This window comes from Carcharhinus amblyrhynchos, chromosome 30 (assembly GCF_965287045.1).
Source record: "Carcharhinus amblyrhynchos chromosome 30, sCarAmb.v2.hapA, whole genome shotgun sequence".
Lineage (NCBI taxonomy): Eukaryota > Metazoa > Chordata > Chondrichthyes > Carcharhiniformes > Carcharhinidae > Carcharhinus > Carcharhinus amblyrhynchos.
In genome coordinates, this window is record NC_137353.1 from 5,016,587 (window position 1) to 5,042,436 (window position 25,850).

Sequence of the window (25,850 nt, forward strand, 5' to 3'; positions counted from 1 at the left end):
CTCTCTGTGATTCTGCGGAGATCCCTCTACTGGCTTGGATGTTGCTAAGTTTTCCATGTTTGGCCATTCCAGGGTTGCTGGAGAGTAATACCAGTCACTTTACATTTAGGCAGATAACTGGAGCTGAGTAACAATCTGAGGACTAATGAGTCTAAATCTTAGCCTGGTGGCCCACAATTTAAATTCAGCTACTTCAACAAATGTGGAATGGAAAACCACACTGGAAACCTCAGCCCGTGGCTGAGATTCTCCAGTCCCGCTGCAGGGAATGAAGACTTGGCTGAGCGCCAAATTCTCCGTTCTGGCTGACGGTCGCGATGGCGGGGGAACAGGACTGGAGAAGCCTGTCCATAATGTCAAAGTGGCAGACAGGATTGTTCTAAAAACCTATCTTGCCCACAATGCCGCTTTCAGCAAAGGAACCTGCCGTCCTTACCCAATCCCGCCTCAGCAGGGGGTCCTCGTTGTTCACACCCTCTGCCACCAGGAAATCTCCAGCTGGGGCAACTTTAGCAGGACTGGAAGATCTCACCAGAACAGTCAGAGATTCCCATCCTAGTATTTTCCTGGTACCTTCCAGAATCGGTGGGAGCCCGTTACACCGAGTGACGTACTTGTGGAGTGTAGCCAGTGTTGTAATGTAGGAAATGTGGCAGCCATTTTGTGCACTGCATGATCCCACATAGAGCAATGTGATCATTTGCTTTTTTTCTGTGATGTTAACTGAGGGGGAAGAACTGGGGATAACTCGCTGCCCTCCTTCGTGTCACCCTTTACATCCACCTGAACTTGTTGCCAGGGACAGGAATGAGAAAGGCTTTAAACAAAGTGGTGTTCTTATTTTTTCATTCTTTGATTGCCTTTGTTTATTGATTATGACAATACGGGTTTGCACGGTGGCACAGTGGTTAGCACTGCCGCCTCACAGCGCCAGGGGACCTGGGTTCAATTCCAGCCTTGGGTGACTGTGTGGAGTTTGTACATTCTCCCCGTGTCTGCGTGGGTTTCCTCCGGGCGCTTTGGTTTCCTCCCACACTCCAAAATGTGCAGGTTAGGAGGATTGGCCATGCTAAATTGTCTCCTAGTGTCCCAAGATGTCTAGGTTAGATGGATAACCATGGTAGATGTGTGGGATTGTGGGGAAAGGTTGAGGAGATGGCCTGGGTGAGATTTGGTGTCAGATGGCCCAAATGCGTGGGGATATTGGGAGCAAGACGGAAAATCCTCCATACGACCAAAGAGGAAAGTATGGGAAGTCCTGCACAAATAACCAATCAGAATCGGTGGCCCTAGTTGTTGCTACACGACGATGACACATTCTCCAGTTTCAGCAGAGTGAGATCCCGCTCTCTGGCTGATCTGGCATTGCCGCTGTTGACTGAGCCAACCCGATCCAACTTCAGATTCCTAAAAAACCCCCCCTCTGTGACCCTTCACACTGGCGAAACAAAACCAAGAGGGAAATCAAAGCGACAAATTCTGTTTTGCTTTCAGTCGGGTTTTAAGGAAACCAGAGGGCGGAAAGCCCCCAGGGGGTCCCCTTATTAAGCCTCGGTCTGGTCAATATAAAGGCACGGCTTGTGAGACGGGGGGGGGGGAAGATGACTTTGTACACATTCAGCAGAGCTGTGAGCAGAGAACATCTCTGAAAACTTTGTTTAATGTACTGAGAAGCCATTGACTTGAACATTTAGTGAAATTGATTTTCTTGACAGTGATGAACTCCCTTTATTTTGCCCGGGTATTAATTACTTTTTACAAATTAATTTAGCAGCCGTAAAACTTAAGAGCTGTGCAGAATGTTCCTGCAATCTTTTTAACCCTTGGCTTTCCCTCCGCCACCAGGGGACACCTCGACTCTCCACGACTATGCAGCTACGACTATGAATGAATTTCTGGGGATGTTTGGTTACGATGACCAGAATGTCAGAGACGAGCTGGCGAAGAAGATCAGTTTCGACAAGTTGAACGCCACTACCTCAGAGAGCTTCTCGGCCGCCGCTCTGAGCGAGGACAACCTCGCCAGGCGGGTCCGCGTTTCCAAGTACGAGGAGTGCATCCGCAAGCTCAAGGCCGCAGAGCACCTGCCGCGCGTGCTGCCGGCGCTCAAAGCCGAGGATCCGGGCCCCCGGCCCCCGCCCGGGAAGGAGGCCCTCCCGCCGGGCGCCCAGTTCTCCGGGCAGGAGGCGAAGCCGGCCCCCCCCTCCGGCTCGGCAGCCCAGGCGCCGCAGGGCCTCATCTCGCGGGCCTCCAAGTACGACTACTTCATCCAGAAGCTGAAGACGGGCGAGAGCTTCCGGCCTCAGAACGGCAACACCTACAAGAGGCCGTCCAAGTACGACCTGGAAAATGTGAAGTACCTGCACCTCTTCAAGCCCGGGGAGGGGGACCCCGACATGGGGGGCGCCATCGCGTTCAAAACCGGGAAGGTGGGGCGCCCCTCCAAGTACGACATCAAGAACATCCAGAAACTGGCTATGGTGAAAGCCCCGACGAGTACGGCGGCCACCCCCCTCTCCAGCACCCCCTCCGCCCCCGCAGTGAGCGCCGAATCCCCCGCCTCCGTCGCCTTCAGCAGCTCCGAACTCCTGAAGTCCAGTTTCTCCAAGACGGACTCCATCACCACTGGAACTGTGTCAACCGTCAAGTAAGATTCGATATTTTTCAGATGGGGGGCAAACGCGGGAGGTTTTGGGCGGTTGCGCGCTGTGCTACACATCAGAATGGTTCCGATTAAGTCTTAACCAAAACTGACAGATCGGCTCCAAATGTCTTGGTTAGAGAGAGACCGGTGAGAACGTGGAACTCAGAGTTATAGAGGTTTACAGCATGGAAACAGGCCCTTCGGCCCAACTTGTCCATGCTTTTTTAAGCACTAAGCTGGTCCCAGTTGCCCGTGTTTGGCCCCTACCCCTCTATACCCATCTTACCCATGTAACTAAAACGCTGGAAAATCTCAGCAGGTCTGGGCAGCATCAGTAAGGGGAGAAAATGAGCTGACTTTTCAAGTCCAGATAACCCTTTGTCAAAGCAGGGGCCTTTGCCCAGAGCTCTGACAAAGGGTCACCTGGACTCGAGACGTCAGCTCTTTTCTCTCCTTTAAGATGCTGCCCAGACCTGCCGAGATTTTCCAGCGTTTTCTCTTTTGGTTTCAGATTCCAGCATCCGCAATATTTTGCTTCTACCCATGTAACTGTCAAAGTTGTACTGTGAATGAACTTCTGGAGATGTTTGGTTACAATGACCAGAATGTCAGAGATGAGCTGGCAAAGAAGATCAGTTTCGACAAGTCGAACGCCACTACCTCAGAGAGCTTCTCGGCCGCTGCTCTGAGTGAGGACAACCTCCTCCTCCTACTCCCTCTGGCAGCTCGTTCCAGACACTCACCACCCTCTGTGTGAAAAAACTGCCCCTCTGGACCCTTTTGTGTCTCTCCCCTCTCTCCTTAAATCTATACCCTCTCGTTTTAGACTCCCCTACCTTTGGGAAAAGATATTGACCGTCTCACTGATCTATGTCCCAACTGGGCTGTCACCTCAAACCGTGGAGGTGAATTGCAAAGAGTTACCTCAGTGGAAGAAATGGTTACAAGAAGGAGATAGATATATTTCTGATTTAAAAAGAACGGGATGTAAGGAAGAGGTGGGGAGGTGGGTTTGAGACCAGGGAGAGATCGGCCCCGATCTGACTGAGTGGCACAGCAGGCCTCCGAGGGCTGAATGGCCTCCTTCTCCCACGTTGCGAGGGGAGGCCCCTGGGGCGAGGTGCGGTAGAGGGAGGGAGGAGGCTGGTTAGCATAAACTGGGAGATCCCCGATGTTTCTGTTTTGTAAATACGCTTGAAAAAATATCGAATTCCCTTGAAATCGTTCAGAGAAAAGATGCTTAACGAGATTCAGCCCAGAGACAGCAATGAGAGTGGGCAAATGAGTGGCAGACTCTTGTCTGGTACGTTATTGGAAGTGATAAACCCAATTAAGTTAAAACATTGTTAAACTAATGGGCAAAGGGGAGTGTCACGTGAGTGCCTTGCTTCTGAGCGGTTCACATTGCCAGTCGGATATTGGAGCTGCTGTGGATCCAGCCTGTCAGGTGTGACACTGCTGTGGGAAAGTGACAGGAATAGCAAGGATAGTAAATAAGGTTGCACACTAATAAATTGTGGAGCATCAGTTGTGTGCGTCACTGTGAATAATAATTTCAATCATATTGTATTCCCAGTGAATGAGTCTATTATGTTGAAAATTGCTTTTCATCTCAAAGCACGGAGTCCATTTTATTCAGAGCTGGTGGAATGTTTTCTGATTCCGTTAATAATGATTTTAACCTTTACACACACACTCACACTGACACACACACTCAGTCACACTGACGCACACACTCACACTGACACACACACACTCACACTGACGCACACACACTCACACTGACACACACACTCAGTCACACTGACGCACACACACTCACACTGACGCACACACACTCACACTGACGCACACACACTCACACTGACGCACACACTCACACTGACGCACACACACTCACACTGACGCACACACTCACACTGACGCACACACACTCACACTGACGCACACACACTCACACTGACGCACACACACTCACACTGACGCACACACTCACACTGACGCACACACACTCACACTGACGCACACACACACTCACACTGACGCACACACACTCACACTGACGCACACACACTCACACTGACACACACACTCACCCTGACGCACACACTCAGTCACACTGATGCACACACACACTCACACTGACGCACACACACTCACACTGACGCACACACACACTCACACTGACGCACACACACTCACACTGACGCACACACTCACACTGACGCACACACACTCACACTGACGCACACACACTCACACTGACACACACACTCACACTGACGCACACACTCAGTCACACTGACGCACACACTCACACTGACGCACACACTCAGTCACACTGACGCACACACTCACACTGACGCACACACTCAGTCACACTGACGCACACACACACTCACACTGACGCACACACTCAGTCACACTGACGCACACACTCACACTGACGCACACACTCAGTCACACTGACGCACACACACACTCACACTGACGCACACACACTCACACTGACGCACACACTCACACTGACGCACACACACTCACACTGACGCACACACACTCACACTGACACACACACTCACACTGACGCACACACTCAGTCACACTGACGCACACACTCACACTGACGCACACACTCAGTCACACTGACGCACACACTCACACTGACGCACACACTCAGTCACACTGACGCACACACACACTCACACTGACGCACACACTCAGTCACACTGACGCACACACTCACACTGACGCACACACTCAGTCACACTGACGCACACACACACTCACACTGACGCACACACACTCACACTGACGCACACACTCAGTCACACTGACACACACACTCACACTGACGCACACACACACTCACACTGACGCACACACACACTCACACTGACGCACACACTCACACTGACGCACACACACACTCACACTGACGCACACACACTCACACTGACGCACACACTCAGTCACACTGACGCACACACTCACATTGACGCACACACACTCACACTGACGCACACACTCAGTCACACTGACGCACACACTCACACTGACGCACACACACTCACACTGACGCACACACTCAGTCACACTGACGCACACACTCACACTGACGCACACACACACTCACACTGACGCACACACTCAGTCACACTGACGCACACACTCAGTCACACTGACGCACACACTCACACTAACGCACACACACACTCACACTGACGCACACACTCACACTGACGCACACACTCACTCACACTGACGCACACACACACTCACACTGACGCACACACTCACACTGACGCACACACACACTCACACTGACGCACACACTCAGTCACACTGACGCACACACACTCACACTGACGCACACACTCAGTCACACTGACGCACACACTCACACTGACGCACACACACACTCACACTGACGCACACACTCAGTCACACTGACGCACACACTCACACTGACGCACACACACACTCACACTGACGCACACACACACTCACACTGACGCACACACACACTCACACTGACGCACACACTCAGTCACACTGACGCACACACTCACACTGACGCACACACACACTCACACTGACGCACACACACACTCACACTGATGCACACACTCAGTCACACTGACGCACACACACACTCACACTGACGCACACACACACCCACACTGATGCACACACACACTCACACTGATGCACACACTCAGTCACACTGACGCACACACACACTCACACTGACGCACACACACACTCACACTGACGCACACACTCAGTCACGCTGACGCACACACTCACACTGACGCACACACACACTCACACTGACACACACTCACACTGATGCACACACACACTCACACTGACGCACACACTCAGTCACACTGACGCACACACTCAGTCACACTGACGCACACACACACTCACACTGACGCACACACTCAGTCACACTGACGCACACACACACTCACACTGACGCACACACACACACACTGACGCACACACACCCACACTGATGCACACACACACTCACACTGAAGCACACACTCAGTCACACTGACGCACACACACACTCACACTGACGCACACACACACTCACACTGACGCACACACACACTCACACTGACGCACACACACCCACACTGATGCACACACACACTCACACTGAAGCACACACTCAGTCACACTGACGCACACACACACTCACACTGACGCACACACACACACACTGACGCACACACACCCACACTGATGCACACACACACTCACACTGAAGCACACACTCAGTCACACTGACGCACACACACACTCACACTGACGCACACACACACTCACACTGATGCACACACACACTCACACTGACGCACACACTCAGTCACACTGACGCACACACACACTCACACTGACGCACACACACACACTGATGCACACACACACACTCACACTGACGCACACACACACTCACACTGACGCACACACACCCACACTGATGCACACACACACTCACACTGAAGCACACACTCAGTCACACTGACGCACACACACACTCACACTGACGCACACACACACTCACACTGAAGCACACACTCAGTCACACTGACGCACACACGCACTCACACTGACGCACACACACCCACACTGACGCACACACACACTCACACTGACGCACACACTCAGTCACACTGACGCACACACACCCACACTGATGCACACACACACTCACACTGACGCACACACACACTCACACTGACGCACACACACACACTGATGCACACACACACACTCACACTGACGCACACACTCACACTGATGCACACACTCACACTGATGCACACACACTCACACTGACGCACACACACACTCACACTGACGCACACACTCACACTGACGCACACACTCACACTGATGCACACACACACACTCACACTGACGCACACACTCACACTGATGCACACACTCACACTGACGCACACACTCACACTGATGCACACACACTCACACTGACGCACACACTCACACTGATGCACACACACTCACACTGACGCACACACTCACACTGACGCACACACTCACACTGATGCACACACTCACACTGACGCACACACTCACACTGATGCACACACACTCACACTGACGCACACACTCACACTGATGCACACACACTCACACTGACGCACACACTCACACTGACGCACACACTCACACTGATGCACACACTCACACTGATGCACACACACTCACACTGACGCACACACTCACACTGATGCACACACACACACTGACGCACACACACACTCACACTGACGCACACACTCACACTGACGCACACACACACACTGACGCACACACACACTCACACTGACACACACACTCACACTGACGCACACACACACACTGACGCACACACACACTCACACTGACACACACACTCACACTGACGCGCACACTCACACTGACGCACACACACACACTGACGCACACACACACTCACACTGACGCACACACTCACACTGACGCACACACACACTCACACTGACACACACACTCACACTGACGCACACACACACACTGACGCACACACACACTCACACTGACACACACACTCACACTGACGCACACACACACACTGACGCACACACACACTCACACTGACACACACACTCACACTGACGCACACACTCACACTGACGCACACACACACACTGACGCACACACACACTCACACTGACGCACACACTCACACTGACGCACACACACTCACACTGATGCACACACACTCACACTGACGCACACACACACACTGACGCACACACACACTCACACTGACACACACACTCACACTGACACACACACTCACACTGACGCACACACACACCCACACTGATGCACACACTCACACTGACGCACACACACACCCACACTGATGCACACACTCACTCACACTGACACACAGACACACACACTGACGCGTGCACACACTCACACAGACATGCACTCACACTAACACGCACACACTCACACTGACATATACACACACTGGCACACGCACTCACACACACATACACACACTCTGACACGTACTCACACACATACACACACACTGACACACAGACACTCTCACACTGACGCGCACACACACTTACGCTGACACACACAGACTCACACTGACACACACGCATACTGACATACACACACACACACATACTCACACTGACGCACACACACATACTGACATACACACACACACACATACTCACACACGCATACACACACACTCTCACACAGACTGACACACACACACTGGCACACACACACACACACACATTAGTTGTTTGTGTAAAATTTATCTGGATTGTGCCGTTATTGCAGGCGTTTAGAATAAACGGACTGAGAATGAGGAATGGAATAGCACATTGTCAATCCCGAGCGGGAAGTGTAACTATCTGGGGTGGAAGATGAAGGGATGGGCAGACCGGGGCCCAGCCTGGGCCCGAGGGGAGGCTTTGGGCTGATATTCCAACCACTTCAAACATCGGTGTCAGGAGCTGGCGAATACCCCAGTGCCGGAGAATCCCACAGCCTCAGGCTGGAGCCTGAGCGAGGCCGCATCGCTCAGTCACACAGCCACTTCCTGAAACTGCTCTACACCGACTCTGAAAAAGCTTCAGTCGGCCTGAGTGAGCTGCGGAAGCGAGTATTACCAACTTCACCGGCAGAAAAACTCACATTTATTCACCGTTTCCCAGCTCCCAGAGTGCTGTGCAGCAATGTGTTTGACAAGGCCACTCGGTTCAGGGCCAATTAGAAACAGGCAACAAATGGTGGCCTTGCCGCCGACACTCACATCCCATCAACGGTTTAAAAAAAATAAATTAATTTTTGAAGTATATTGGCTGTGGTACGGTATGAAACAGAGCAGTCTGTTTGTGCACAGCAAGATCCCACAAACGGCAATGTGATAGTGAGCTGTTTCGATTGAGGGATAAACGTTGACCGGGACTCCCGGGAGAACGACCCCTACTGTTCATCGGAGCAGTGACCTGGGAGTGCCTGTGTCCACCTGACAGGGGAGGCCTGGCTCGGGTTTGACACTCAGACCAACAGACAGTTCAGCACTCCCCCAGTGCCCCATTGGCGTGTCAGCCTTGACCTGGGTGCTCCAGAACCTCCTTCCTCAGGGACTGAAACTTGGCTGACACCAACTTAGCAGAAAGTGACAGTATGGCCGGGGATATAGCTCAGGATTTAGCACTTTCTTGACATTATAGGCGCTATGTCAAGTTGAGACTTTGGTGATCCGATGATTCCCTGAGCCGCATTGACTATCCATGGCCCAGCCTCATTCTGACCCTGAGGAACACCACCAACTGCAAGTTCCCCTCCAAGTCACTCACTATCCTGACTTGGAAATATATTGGCCGTTCCTTCACTGTCACTGGGTCAAAATCCTGGAATTCCCTCCCTAATGTCATTGTGGGTCAATCCAAGGAACATGGACTGCAGCGATTCAAGAAAGCAGCTTACCACCACCTTCTCAAAGGATGGCCAATAAATGTTGGCCAACCAGTGACACCCATTTCCCATGAGTGAATGAAAACTAATTGCTTCCTCTGATGGGGCAGACTGGGGGTGATTGCTGGGGGTGCAGTTAAAATAAAATGAGTAAAATCCCAACATGTTTGCCGCTGAGCTGTGATTCTTCCCTGTCAGATTCTTCAGGCATGTGAAGAGGCTGCCTCGATTTGGTCCACTCAGGCCAATTGGGGTCCTAATGTGTCAATAGGACCCTGTCAGCAGGGCGGCCTGGAAGGTGCCCGCAGCGAGCGCCTTGGTCAAAGCAAGAAAGAGGCCACATCTGCCCACTTCTCCTCACTCCCACCCCCCCATCTCCCTCAGAGGGACATTAAGGCCTCCTCTGCCTGGGTTCTGCCCCTTCGCAAGCCAGCCTAAATTCATCGCAAGCGTACCTACCTCAAGTGAAATAGGGGGTATGGAGACCTCCGCTTGACTCCCACCTTCCGGCTCTTTCTGTCAGGAGCTGGACAGCTGGCGTGTTAATGAGGCCCAGTTGTTAAAGTCCAGGATGGCCATTCCGGCCTAGCGGCCTCTCACAAGCCTGCAGTCTCCCCTCCCCATGCCCTCAGAAAGGTTAAAACTGCGCCCCCCCCCCATAACTTTACGTCAATCAGAAACCCTATTGTTGCACCATCAACAACAACAACATCTATTTGCTTAGCGCCTTCAATCAAGCATCCCCAGATGCTTCACAGGGACATTACAAAACTAAAGAGAACAGCAAGGAATTATCCTTCCAGGCAAACAAAAGCTTGGTCAAAGAGATGGGTTTTAAAGTGAGTCTTAAAAGATCAAAGTGAGGTAGGAAAGGCAGGGTGAGGGAATCTCAGAGCTTGGGGATCCAAACGGCTGCCAATGGCCAATCGGGGCTGGACAGGAGGCCAGGCACCAGGAGGGCAGGTGTACTGCAGAGAGGTGGAGATTCCAGAGATAGGGAGGGCGAGGCTTTGGAGGAGTTTCATAATCTAACCCAGCACAAGCTGGGATTTTGTGCTATTTAGATTCATCAGTAACTCACTGTAACTCTGCAACCTGAGGGTAAACGGTAACAGAGTTCAAACCTCATTACAAAGATGGCAAGAAAACTGGTTTCTCTGAAGGAAGAAGTGAATGTAATTGCTGGAGTAGGCGACATCACAATGCAATATTAGAATGCTTTATACATAGCTGCCTGGGCAAGCCTCTATCTGCTGCTGTCTCTGCACAGGGCTGAATAAATACAAACATCAGAAACTCGGATACCCAACCACATTCATTGGCCTATAGCTGTCTGCAGCAACCATGTTTTGTCTGGTATGTTGGGGGTAAGCAAGTGTGGAAGATGCAGATTCAGAGTGCCTGCTCCTTCTCCGAGTTTACACGGAGCCAGTGTATCGCATACTCCACATGTCACGTCCCACATGTCACATCCCACATGTCACATCCCACATGTCACATTCCCCATCCCACATGTCACATCCCACATGTCACATTCCACATGTCACATTCCCCATCCCACATGTCACATCCCACATGTCACATTCCACATGTCACATCCCACATGTCACATTCCACATGTCACATTCCCCATCCCACATGTCACATTCCACATGTCACATCCCACGTGTCACATCCCACATGTCACATTCCACGTGTCACATTCCACATGTCACATACCACGTGTCACATCCCACATGTCACATTCCAATGCCATATCCCACATGTCATATTCCACATGCCATATCCCACATGTCATATTCCACGTCGCATTCCACATGACACATTCCAACATGATATATTCCACATGCCACATTCTGTATGTCACATTCCACATGCCACATTCCACATGTCACATTCCACATGTCATATCCCACATGCAATATCCCACATCACATCCCACATGACACATTTCAACATGACACATTCCAATATGATATATTCCACATGCAACATTCTGTATGTCATATCCCACATGTCACATTCCACATGTTGCATTCCACATGTCACAATCCACAGATCATATTTCACGTGACACACTGCCATATGTGTTTAGTCGTTATATTTCTGACGATGAGCTAGTGCTGTGTAATGATGTGTCTATCTGTGGCTGGCCTGTTCCCTGTCTGTGTATTTCCACTGCTCATTGACCCTTGGGAAGGCTGGGGAAGTATTTCAGTTCTTCTGTTGTTTGTGAGATCCGTGTTATGAAAGTTGCTGCCGTACCCGTCCTGACCTTCCGTCTCGTTTCCGACAAAAGCTTCACTAACTTTATTTTAAATTTCCCCAACAGCCGCCTCTCCAAATCTGAGCCCCTATTGGACGACCCTGTCGGGTATGTATTTTCTGATCTTTACCTATCTGCAGCCTGAAGTGTAATTGTTTCAGGAAGTGAGTCCTCCTGAGTCTTGGCTGCTCCTCACGACCTTCTTGAACACTGCTCCATTACTGTAATTACCTTTTATGATTGTGGCAATACAGCTAAGAAAAATTATTGTAATGAGTTTAACTCTTCCAGCATTGACGGCCTTTTCCAGCTTTCAGGAATGCCTGGGCATTTTTTGTCTCTTGTTCACATTTTCAAACACTCTCATCCGGAAGGGGATATTTTTATCGGAAAGCTGGCTGCCAAGTTGACATTGAGCAGTGCATTCAGAATATACACTTGATATTCGAGGACACAGTTCATTTTTGACTATCTGTTCACATATTGAAATAGAAATATTGATTCCTGATGTCCAAAGACATTGTGAAGTACACTGTCCCTCTCAATATGAAATAATTAGAAATGTACTCAGTGCAATGGAGAAACAATAAAGGTTCCTCACTTTATTGCCTTCTGCTCACAGAGAGACACAGCGTTAGAGTCAGAGAGCAGTACAGCACAGAAACAGGCCCTTCGGCCCAACCCATCCATGCCGACCATGCTGCCCTCCCAGCTAGTCCCAACTGCCCGCATTTGGCCCTTATCCCTCTCATCCATTTCCATCCAAATGCTTTTTAAGGGCTGCACGGTGGTTAGCAATGTTGCCTCACAGCCCCAGGGATCTGGGTTCAATTCTGGCCTCGGGTCACTGTCTGTGTAGACTTTGCACATTCTCCCCGTGTCTGCGTGGGTTTCCTCCGGGTGCTCCAGTTTCCTCCCATGGTCCAAAGGTGTGCAGATTAGTTTGATGGGCCGTGCTAAATTGCCCCCTAGTGTCAGGGGGATTAGCAAGGTAAACGAAGGTGACAGGAATAGGGTCTGGGTGGGATTGTGGTCGGTACTGACCCGATGGGCCGAATGGCCTCCTTCTGTACTGCAGGGTGTCTATGAAATGTTGTTACTGAACCTGCCTCAACCACTTTCTCTGGCAGCTCATTCCATTCTCGCACCTCCCTGTGTGTGAAGAAGTTGCCCCTCAGGTCCCTTTTTACCCCTTAAACGTCTGCCCTCTGGGAAAAAGACTTTGGACGAGATGTTCCAAGCATGTTCATCCCAAAAACCGGAAAATCCTACCCTAAGTTCACAGGCTTTTCCATGGTCCGCTCCTTGCCTGCTACGATTCCCGTGGCAGGGGGAACAGGAGGATTCACCCCTCTGTGTGTTCACCCTATCGATGCCCATCGTGGTTTTATTCACCTCAATAAGGCCACCCCTCATTCTCCCACATTCCAAGGAATAAAGCCCTAACCTGGATAACCGTTCCCTGTAACTCTGGCCCACGAGTCCCGGCAACTGGTAGATCTTCTCTGAACTCTTTTCAGTTTATCAGTGTCTTCCGTATAACAGGGTGACCAAAACTGTACTCACTACTCCAAGTGCAGCCTCACCGCTGACTTATACACGATAACATAATGTCCCAACTCCTATACTCAATGCCCTGGCTGATGAAGGCCAGTGTGCTAAATGCCACCTTCACCACTCTGTCTACCTTTCAACAAACTATGTACTTGTACACCTAGGTCCCTCTGTTCCTTCCCTAGGATCCGACCATTCTCTGTATAAGTCCTACCCTGGTTTGACTTTCCAAAATGCAACATCTCACACTTATCTGTGCTGAAATCCATTTGCCAATTCTGGGCCCACTTCCCGAACTGATCAAGATCTCCCAGTAATTTTTGACACCGTTCTTCGCAACCAACAATATCTCCTAATTTGGTATCATCCGCAAACTCACTAACCTTTCTAAAGGATGAACAAATATTTCTTCCAACTAAATGGAGATGTGTCTTTGATCCCAGTTTCATTCCCTCTATTCCCCTCCAAGGTTGCCCTATCGCAGACCCTTCACAATCTTGGGGTTTGACCCCAGGATGAGTTTTCATCCACGTCTCCGTGCCATCAGTAAAACCCCCTCCATCTTATCGCTGGACACTGCCCCGGCCTCTGGTCATCTGCTGAAACCCCCAACCATGGTCTTTGCTACTTTGACAATCCTCACATTCTCCTGGCCAGCCTCCAATCTTCCATTCTCTGTAAGCTTACGCTCCGTCAAAGCCCTGATCGGTTTATTGTAATCCACATGGTTCTCTTCCCCGATCACCCTGCACTCGCTCAATTATATTGGCCTCCAGTTAAACAATGCCCTAGTCTTTAAAACCATAGAATCCCTACAGTGCAAAAAAGAGGCCATTCAGCCCATCGGATCTGCACTGACTTTCCAAAACAGCATCCCACCCAGCCGCATCCCCCATGCTCTATCTCCATAACCCCGCACATTTAGCACGGCCAATCCCCCATCTACACATCTTTGGATATTAAGGGTCAATTTAACATGGCCAATCCACCTATCCACACATCTTTGGAGTGTGGGAGGAAACCGGAGCACTGGGAGGGAACCCATGCAAACACGGGGAGAACGTGCAAACTCCACACAGGCAGTGACCAAACTGGGAATCGAACCCGGGTCCCTGATGCTGTGAGGCAGCAGTGCTGACCACTGTACCACCGTGTCTCCCTTTAATTCTCCAGCTTGCTTTAAACCTATCTATGGTCTTGTTCCTCCTCTCTGTAAACCCATCTAGACCCACAACCCTCCGGAATGGCTGAGCTCCTCTCATCCTGGCCTCTGTGCCCCCACCTTCCCAATTTGAATCATTCCACCATTGGCGTTTGCTGTCAGTGTCCCGAGCTCTGGAATTCCCTCCCTGATCCTCCCCATCTCTGTCTCCTCCTTCAAGAAACTCCATAGAAATGACCTCTTTGACCAAGCTGATGACCACCTCCCCTGATATCTCCTTACTGGCATCAAACCTTATTTAATCATTCTCCTGAGAAGTGACTTAGGGCATCCCAGTCTTCGGGAGGTGGGGTGGGGAAGGGGGGGTCCAGGAATTTAGAACCCAGGGCGAAGGCAGGAAGAGAACATCTCTTGGTGCAAGTGCAGAAGGCTCATCTCTTGTTCATTTCTTTCTTGACAGAAGGCTACCCAGTTCGAACGTCTCTGCAGTCAACCGGTAAGAATCAGACTGTGCCTTATCTCTACAGAGTGGGTGGTCAGTGGGTTGGAGGGGGTGGGGAGGGGTGGTGTTGCTGGTGAGGGAAGCAGTGGCGGTGGGATTTGAACCCGTGATCCCCGAAGTATTGAGCTGGGCCTCTGGATTACTAGCCCAGTGAAACTATCACCGTGCCAAGTACAATGAAGTGATTTTGAAACGTGGCCCTTGCCGTTTGCACCCAGGGAGGTCAGGTGGACAGGGTGGTGAAATGACGGTGCAGTGAACAGGGTGGGATAGGAATTAGTCAGTTCCTGTTTCCTCGCACAGCCTCGAGGCTGTCGATGTCACGGCTCCTGGGGAAAGATGCTGGGAGGTGAACGGAGGTTCATCTCTGGGTCTCCTCCGAGTAACTGAGGTGTGGTGTCAGCACGGTCTCACTTTCCCGGGCACCTCATCCATAGAAATATAGAAGGTGGGAGCAGGAGGAGGCCATTTGGCCCTTTGAGCCTGTTCCGCCATTCATCACCATCATGGCTGATCATCCAACTCAATAGCCTCATCCTGCTTTCTCCCCATTGATGCCAATTGCCCCAAGTGCTGCATCCAGCCACCTCTTGAATACTTTCAATTGTCAACACCAACAATAACCCCACCTTTCCCCGTAACCCCACATATTTACCCCACTAATCCCTCTAACCTACACATCCCAGAACACTAAGGGACAAGTTAGCACGGCCAATGCACCTAACCTGCATATCTTTGGACTGCGGGAGGAAACCGGAGCACCCGGAGGAAACCCACGCAGACACGGGGAGAATGTGCAAACTCCACACGGACAGTGACCCAAGCCAGAGATTGAACCCAGTTCTCTGGAGCTGTGAGGCAGCAGTGCTAACCACTGTGCTGTCCAGCAGGAAGTGCCAGTCCTGTGCTGCCTTCCTTGCTGGCAGTGGCTTTCCGGTGTGCCCCTGGACTGAAGGGGGTGGTCTGGGTGAGAAGGTAAGAGGGCAGAGGTTCGAGGAGATGTGGATGCAGAATTGGAACTCGTAACAGAGTAAGGAGGGGGACTCCGGCCTCTTGTGGTCTCCACAGGAAGGCCTTTGGTTAAAAAAATGTCTTCATTAAAACCTTCTCCTGTGACTCGAGGGCAGAGTCTCAGAGTGAAGGGACTCTCCTTTAAAACCGAGGCGAGGAAGAATTTCTTCAGCCAGAGAGTTGTGAATCTGTGGAACTCTTCTCCACAGAGAGCTGTGGAGGCCGGGTCATCGAGTGTCTTTCATTTAGAGAGAGATAGGTTCTTGATTAATGAGGGGATCGGGGTTATGGTGAGAAGGCAGGAGAATGGGGATGAGAAGTGTATCAGCCATGATTGAATGGTGGAGCAGGTATGATGGGCCAAATGGCCTAATTCTGCTCTGACGTCCACCAATCCTGAGCAGATTTGGCCAAAGAATGAGAAAACAAGTGGATTCTTTAACAGGCATGAAACCTCCTCATTGACATGTTCACTCGGAATAATGTCAGGTTTAGGGACACCCAAAAGTACTGGGCCCTGTGTCATTGCCGTCGCAACCAATCACCATGGAGATTGTGCCAAAAATATAGAAGCAACTCAAGCAACTTTCAACCCCAATCTGAATGGATTATGTTCATCTGGGAAGGAATGTTGGCCCCTATTTCTCCCTGAAATGGCACCTTGCGTGTTCCCTTTAACACACTGCTGTACAGAGTGAGAGGACCGCGCGTTAAAGATACGCCCAAAGAACCACATCTTTGATAATCCAACCTCTCAGTGTTCCACCTGTAAGGATCAGACTAGATTAAGTGCTGGAATCCTAGAGCGAGCGTTAATCTCTCCATCTTCTGGTCCGGGAGCCGGGATGTAGTTCTCAGCCAAGCTGATGAAATTATACGGCTGCTTTGGACACCCTGTGAGCTGGGCTCCTATCAATCCACGATCAGAGAAGTGGATTGTGTTCCAATTAGAGAGAGAGCGTGTCTCAGTCAGGAAAATGGACATGGGAGGATGAATCTTTGAATGTGGAGGCTGGTGAGGTGGAAAAGGGGGACCCCGATCATGGTTCTGGGAGGAAGGGGTTGCCGATGCACCAGGAGGTATTCTTCAACTGTAGGCAATAAAACAAAACAAGACTTATTCCAACTTATAAATCAAAAGAAAAGATTTAATAAAGAAACTTCATTACTCCAACACTTGAGGCCTCAACCTAGACCACTCTAAGCTCCTACAAACCCCAGCAGCTTTATATTTATACTGAGTCAGCTGACCACCACATCATTTTGACATTGGTCACATAGTTTACCAGGACATCTGACCCTTACAGCATGTTACCATTGGTTGCACTGCAACAGATCCAATGTTATCATTGGTTCCATTCTAACAGGAGGAAGTGCAGGAAATGAGTCAGACATGGTTCATCGAGTCTACACTGACCATAATCCCACACAGGCCCTATTCCCGTAACCCCACATATTTACCCTGCTGGCCCCCCGGTTGAAGGCTTCACCAGTCACGGTTGGGTGGGTGATGGGGTGGGGTGGGAATCCTCAGTTGAAGATTAAAGGAAGGAAGATGTATCAGAAGTGCTTCTCTGAAAGTGCAGAGGAAGAACAACACCTCCTTTATTTTTATGGAGGTTGAAATATTTCTCTGTGGGTTTTAAACACCCCATTAGTCGCTCAAGCAAATGCTCCCAAAATGAAGCTAACAAAAATAATCTGAGAAGAGTTTGCTATGGGAATATTGTGAAGTCGATATTTATAAATCCACAGCTTCGAGAATAGTGAACAGATCTTTCCCGAGGAAACCCAAACCAGGTCACTTTAAAACATTGCACTTTGATTTTAGAAGAGGAGATGGCCTAGTGGTATTATCGCTAGACTATTAATCCAGAAACCCAACTAATGTTCTCAAAACCAGGGTTCAAATCCCACCACGGCACATGGTAGAATTTTAATTCAATAAAAAACATCTAAAATTAAGAATTTACTGATGACCATTGTTGAATGTCAGAAAAACCCATCTGGTTCACTAATGTCCCTTTAGAGAAGGAAATCTGCTGTCCTCACCTGGTCTGGCCTATATGTCACTCCAGAGCCATAGCAATGTGGTTGACTCTCAACTGCCCTCTGAGATGGCCTGACAAGCCACTCAGTTCAAGGGCAACGAGGGATGGGCAATAAATGCTGGCCCAGCCGTCGACGATGTAGAGATGCTGGTGTTGGACTGGGGTAAACACAGTGAGAAGTCTCACAACACCAGGTTAAAGTCCAACAGGTTTATTTGGTAGCTTTTGCCAGCGACATCCCACGAATGAATAAAAACTTAGATTGAAAAGCTGGTTCATCATGGAAAGTAATAGAAATTAGAAGCGGGGGAGGCCATTTGGCCCTTTGAGCCTGCTCCACCATTCATTTTGATCATGGCTGATCATCGCATTCAATATCCTGAATCCACCCCTTTCCCCCATAACCTTTGACCCCTTTAGCCCCAAGAGCGATATCTAATTTCTTCCTGAATTGAAATATGTTGGCTGCAAAAAAGAAACTATGTAAGAATCATATTTAGTTCATGTCTTTGCCAGAATTTGCATGTCTTCCTGTCATTTCACATTGGTGACATTAGCGTGTCTATTAACGGTCGGAATGCCACACACCCATTTATTCTTCGTTACGATTGGTCCCTTCACCCTCGCCAATGCAGTACCAGTCGTTGTATACCGATTGGCACACTCACCGCCAGCGTGTAGAGGAACCATTCCCAGATTTATGGGTTGGCATCGGAGGGCACCGGAACTTGGTTTCGGGGCAGCCGGATACACGGAGACCCTAAAAGGTGACGTGAAGTGGCAGAGCTGTGGGACGGGATTTTCCGGCCTTTCCCACTGCCAGGATCCTCCAGTCCCGTCGCTGGCCAATAGCGGGCCACCTCCGCCGTCGCAAGACACACCCACAAGGGTGCAGAAAATCCCACCCCTGACTCGCAGTCATATTGTAATCCGCAAGTTCCTCTTCCCCTATCCCCCCAGTGCTCGCTCGATCACATTGGCCTCCAGTTAAACAATGCCTCAGTCTTTAGAACCATAGAACCCCCTACAGTGCAGAGGGAGGCCATTTGGCCCATCAAGCCTGCGCTGAGAACAGTCCCAACCAGGCCCTAACCCTGTAACTCCATATATTTACCCTAGCTAGTGCCCCTGACACTAAGGGGCAATTTAGCAAGGCCAATCCCCCCTAACCCTCACATCTTTGGACTGTGGAAAGAAACCAGAGGAAACCCACGCAGACACGGGGAGAACATGCAAACTCCACACAGACAGTGACGGGAGGCCAGAAGTGAACCCAGGTCCCTGGCGCTGTGAGGGAGCAGTGCTAACCACTGTGCCACCCGATCTAGCCTGTAATTCAGGCAGAGAGAGAGAAAGCAAAGGGTTAAAATCTGACATGAATTGTTTTCATAATGTTCCTGTTTAAAATCTATAATTAATACCAAGTTTCAGTACTTACACACTCAAGCATCCAGAAACTGTCACATGTGAGTCTGAGACAGAAAGACAGAGCGTGAAATAGACACTGACTCCGAGATTTGTACTGTCAGTTTGTATATTTTTTTCTCAATCTGAAACCTATTGTAATTTAACCTTCCATTTTCCTTTACTGTTTAAAAAAAAACAGGAACGGATTGTCATCAGAGAAGGCAGGTGCTGTAACTGATGATGCGAATATTTACCAAAAGTACATTGCCAGGTATGCAAAATTCGTATTGTATTAAAAAATTGTTTAGCTTTGAAGGAAACACAGACAGGCTTTTATTGTTCAGTGTTGGCTACATTTCAGAGTCATTTAGTCACTGGCAAATTGTGAGTTTACACAGAATGGTTGATGCAGAATGTTTGCCCTTTCCCACTGCTGGATCGGTAGGTCTCCACCCGAACGCCAATGTTGAAGGTCCCATTCGGAGGTGGGGGTGTTATCTGGGAAGTCTAGCACCAAATCACCCTCGAACCTTCTGGGCTCGATTTACCGATACCGTCCGGGTTGAGGGTCAGATACTCAGATACCACGTTGGGTGCGCAGTTCTGGTCACCGTGTTACAGGAAGGATGTTAATTGCCCGGGAAGGAGTGCTGAGGAGGTTGACGTTGCCAAGGCTTGCAGCTGTGAGGAGAGATTGGGGTTATTTTCCTTGGAACAGAAAAGGATGAGGTGGGGGGGGGGGGCGGGGGGACATGATTGAGGTGTACAAAATTGTGAAGGCTGGAGAGAGAGTAGACAGGAGGAGCCTGTTTTTCTTGGCAGAGAGTTCAAAAACCAGAAGCTATAGATTCAGGATAAGCGGCAGTCGGTGTCGAGGGAACATGAGGAAGAGGCAGAGGGAGGTGAGTGTCTGGGGTTCGCTGCCTGAATTGGTGGTGGATGCAGAGACCCTAAACTCTTAAAAAGTACCTGCACCTTAAGCTACAGGGCTATGGGCTAGGTGCAGGAAGGTTGAATAGAGGGAGTACCTGGATGTCTTTGGGTTAGCAGGGACAAGGTGGGCTGAATAGCCCCCTTTTTGTGCTGTAACATTTCTATGATTCTATCACACGTGTACCTGATGGGTTGTACATTGCGGAGACTGGGACATGGGGAGCTCAGAGCTCCCTCCAAGAAGAAAATAAACCATTCTAACAAGAATCCACACACCGAGCATTTGAAACAGGCTCCAGCTGCCAGAGGTGTTTGTCCCCCAGTTAAATACCCAAACTGACCATCTCCAGCACGGAGCTCGAGTCATTTCTGAGCTACAAAGATCTAAATTTTAACAGAAGCGAGATTGTTGAGGGAGGTTTCCAGAGCTTTAATCGTACGCACATATGACCATAGAATCCCTACAGTGCAGAGGGAGCCATCGAGCCTGCACTGACTGGCTGAAAGAACATTCTACCCAGGCCCACCCATCCACCCTATCCCCATAACCCTGCTCATTTACTACAGCCAACCCACCTAATCTACATATTTTTGGACCCTAAGGGACAATTTATCGTGGCCAATCCACCAAACCCCACACATCTTTGAACTGTGGGAGGAAACCAGAGGAAACCCATGCAGACACGGGGAGAATGTGCAAACTCCACACAGACAGAGACCCGAGCCGGGAACTGAACCCGGGTCCCTGGTGCTGTGAGGTACCAGTGTTAACCGCTGTGCCACCGCGCTGCCCCTGTGTAGAGAGAGGATTATTTAGCCTCCTGGATAATAGTGTGAAAAGGGGAATATCAACTCAGCCCCTCATCATCAAACATTCCTCCCTATTTTTCATTCCCTATTGCCCTGAGGTACACCTACACAGTGTTACTTGCAATTACTCCCATCCTCTCTCCTGTAAACAGCATCCAACCTATTCATCCTCACCCCCTGAGGACGTTTCTGAGGGGTGCAGTAAGGGGAGGAGTTGTGCCTGGGTTGGGTATAGTACAGAGTCCATCGCTCATGGGAGAGCAGGAGGGAAGCTTCTCTCCGACCACGTTTTCCTGAGAATTCCCTCACTGGGTGTCCTGGCCTTGGGCCATCCCAGTATTCCACCCTTACTCATGCCTTCCTCCTTGCTCCCCCCCACTCTGATTGATTAGAGGATCTGGGAAAGGCCGGAGACTGACAGGTAACTTGTTAGTTAGTTTGTCCACTCCAGGGGTAAGTGGGACAGACCGGCCGCTGCTGCCCAGCAGGGTAAAGGCCACATTGATGGACGTAACAGTCCCGTAGGCCCCATTTCCCCCTGTGCCTTCAGGCCCCGGGGGGGGGAGGGCCCTGGCTGGAAGCGAGCCCTGTGGACACATTTTACAGCGATTAATCACTTCACTCACAGACTTAAGGTGAATACGTCCATCCAGTGGAGCTAACTTGGCTCCAGATAAAGCTTCCATCAAGCCCAGGAACTCGGAGAGATGTTTGTTGGATTGATTCCAAATCAGTAAAATGGAATCCACGCGGCCAACCGCTCCGTCTGCCTCAGACTCAACTCAGGGAGCCGGCAATATTTGAATCTGTTCCCTTTTCTGCCTAGTTCACAGCTGCTCTGATAGCACCATCGTTCTGCCCGTTTGTGATCAGGACAACTGCATTGACCATATAGAGCTAGCACGGAGCCAGGGGAGCTGAATGGCCTCCATGCTGTAATGATGTGGGGATGCCGACGTTGGACTGGGGTAAACACAGTAAGAAGTCTCACAACACCAGGTAAAAGTCCAACAGGTTTACTTGGTAGTAAATTTTGCTACCAAATAAACTTGTTGGACTTTAACCTGGTGTTGTGAGATTTCTTACTGTAACGGCTTAAATCAGTGTTTGCTTAAATCAAACCCTTGGGTCCATGGTGGAGAGCCCTGTGCTGATATATGGTGGTGTGAAGAGAGTTTAAACTTTATTTATTAGTCACAAGTAAGGCTTACGTTAACACGTCAGTTCAGTTCATGTGAAATCCCCTAGTCACCACACTCTGGCACCTATTGGGTCAATGCACCCTAACCCACACATCTTTCAGACTGTGGGAGGAAACCGGTGCAACCGGAGGAAACCCACGCAGACACGAGGAGAACATGCAAACTCCACACAGACAGTGACCCACGCCGGGAATGGAACCCAGGTCCCTGGCGCTGTGGGGCAGCAGTGCTAACCACTGTGCCACTTGGGCCTGTACCCTTTGGAATGTAGAAGACGGAAGGCAATTTTACTGAAAGATCCCAAGGGCACTCGACAGGGTGGATGCTGGGAGGATGTTTCTCCTCAAGACCATAAGATATAGGAGCGGAATTAGGCCATTCGGCCCATCATGCCTTCTCCACATTCAGTCATGGCTGATATGATTCTTATCCCCATTCTCTGCCTTCTTGATCCCCTTATTGATCAAGGACCTATCTATCCCTGTCTTAAAGACACTCGATGACCCGGCCTTCACAGCTTTCTGCAGTAAAGAGTTCCACAGAGTCACCACTCTTTGGCTGAAGAAATCCCTCCTCATCTCCGTTTTAAATGAACGTCCCTTCACTCTGAGACTGTGCCCTCTGGTTTTAGTCTCTCCCATCAGTGGAAACATCCTCTCCACATCCACTCTATCCAGGCCTCTCAGTATTCCTCGTGGGGCATCTAGACACCGGGGCACGATTGAATACCTGATCCTGGGAATTGGGACAGACGATTTGATCCCCAGAATTGGGATTGACTATCCGATCCCGGGAATTGGGATTGACTATCCGATCCCGGGAATTGGGATTGACTATCCGATCCCGGGAATTGGGATTGACTATCCGATCCCGGGAATTGGGATTGACTATCCGATCCCGGGAATTGGGATTGACTATCCGATCCCAGGAATTGGGATTGACTATCCGATCCCGGGAATTGGGACAGGCTATTCAATCCCAGGAATTGAGACAGAGTATCTGATCCCCGAAATTGGGATTGACTATCCGATCCTGGGAATTGGGATTGACTATCCAATCCTGGGAATTGGGATTGACTATCCGATCCTGGGTATTTGGACAGACTATCCGATCCCGGGAATTGGGACAGAGTATCTGATCCCCGGAATTGGGATTGACTATCCGATCCCAGGAATTGGGACAGGCTATCCGATCCCAGGAATTGGGACAGACTATCTGATGCCCGGAATTGGGATTGACTATCCGATCCCGGGAATTGGGACAGAGTATCCAATCCCAGGAATTGGATCAAACTGTCCGATCCCTGGAATTTGGACAGCCTGTCCGATCCCGGGTATTTGGACAGACTATCCGATCCTGGGAATTGGGACACACTATCCGATCCCGGAATTCCCTGCTCCGGCATTCAAAAAGATCATGGCACATCTTCAATCTGGACTCCCGCTTTCCCGCTGAATCTCTCCTCAGTGTTCGAATCCAGAGTTGAGAGAGTTTGTGTCATATTTTGGTTTCTTGTTCCGGAGGAAGTTCCGGATCGGGGCTGTAACTGTTCCTTCCAGGATAGCAGCTGTGACTGCGCGCCCTGCTCAAACCATCCCATTTCCATATCAGATTAGCCACTGTATTTGTTTCAGGGTTAGGACCTCGGAGAGCGAGGAACGCAATCTCGATGCAAGTTGAACCAAATATTTGCTGCAAACAAGAAACAGTAGCCTGCAAAAAAATCCAGGAGCTGATTCCATTTACGGCGGAGATTTAATTAAGGAATCTTAACGAGGCCAAAGCTACATCTGCCAAGTCCTCTCTGTTTTCAGATTCGCTTTACATAATGCATAAAATTTGTCTAAACATCTCCTGGCTGATGGTGGGAGCTGCGCGAGATAAGCTGCAAAATCGTTTCAATTTCCTTATTTAAACCACTCAGACAAAGGAAATGCCACAGCTTGGATCTGATGCTGGCGGACAGTTAGACACCAGCCCTGGGACGATTGCCCCTCATCTGATTTCCAGAAGGGGGGGGTAAAGACCCACCCCCACCTCACCCCACCCTCCCACACTTCCCCACCATTCCCAGCCCTCCACTGCCCCCACCCTCCCCGCTGCCCTCCCCACCCCCCCCCTCCCCACCCCTCCACATTCCCGCGCCACCCTCCTCACCACCCACTCCCCCATCCCCCCCCACACTCTCTGACCTCCCCTCCCCACCCCCCCCCCGACCTCCCTAGCCCACCATCACCCACATACCCCACACCACCTCCACCCCACCCCCCACACTTCCTCCACACTGCGCCACATCTCCCCACCGCCCCCGCACCCCCGTCCCACCCTCCCACATCTCCCCACCGCCCCCGCATCTCCCACTACCCTCCCACATCTCCCCACCGCCCCCACACCCCCGTCCCACCCTCCCACATCTCCCCACCGCCCCCACACCCCTGTCCCACCCTCCCACATCTCCCCACCGCCCCCGCATCTCCCCACTACCCTCCCACATCTCCCCACCGCCCCCACACCCCCGTCCCACCCTCCCACATCTCCCCACCGCCCCCACACCCCCGTCCCACCCTCCCACATCTCCCCACCGCCCCCACACCCCCGTCCCACCCTCCCACATCTCCCCACCGCCCCCACACCCCCATCCCACCCTCCCACATCTCCCCACCGCCCCCACACCCCTGTCCAACCCTCCCACATCTCCCCACCGCCCCCACACCCCCGTCCCACCCTCCCACATCTCCCCACCGCCCCCACACCCCCGTCCAACCCTCCCACATCTCCCCACCGCCC

At 50.7% G+C, this 25,850-nt stretch overlaps 1 protein-coding gene across 8 annotated transcripts in view; it reads left to right on the forward strand.

The window, feature by feature from the left end:
* The window catches only part of casz1 (castor zinc finger 1), a 399,080-nt gene that overhangs the window by 293,335 nt on the left and 79,895 nt on the right, over positions 1–25,850 (forward strand). For 6 of the 8 annotated variants that reach the window (XM_080215435.1, XM_080215434.1, XM_080215439.1 and 3 more), the window contains 4 exons: positions 1,846–2,647; positions 12,498–12,539; positions 15,608–15,643; positions 20,318–20,389. In XM_080215435.1, coding sequence (XP_080071561.1) covers positions 1,846–2,647; positions 12,498–12,539; positions 15,608–15,643; positions 20,318–20,389 — 952 coding nt within the window. The remainder of the gene's footprint in view (positions 1–1,845; positions 2,648–12,497; positions 12,540–15,607; positions 15,644–20,317; positions 20,390–25,850) is intronic. The other 2 variants (XM_080215437.1, XM_080215440.1) reach the window with 1 other exon arrangement.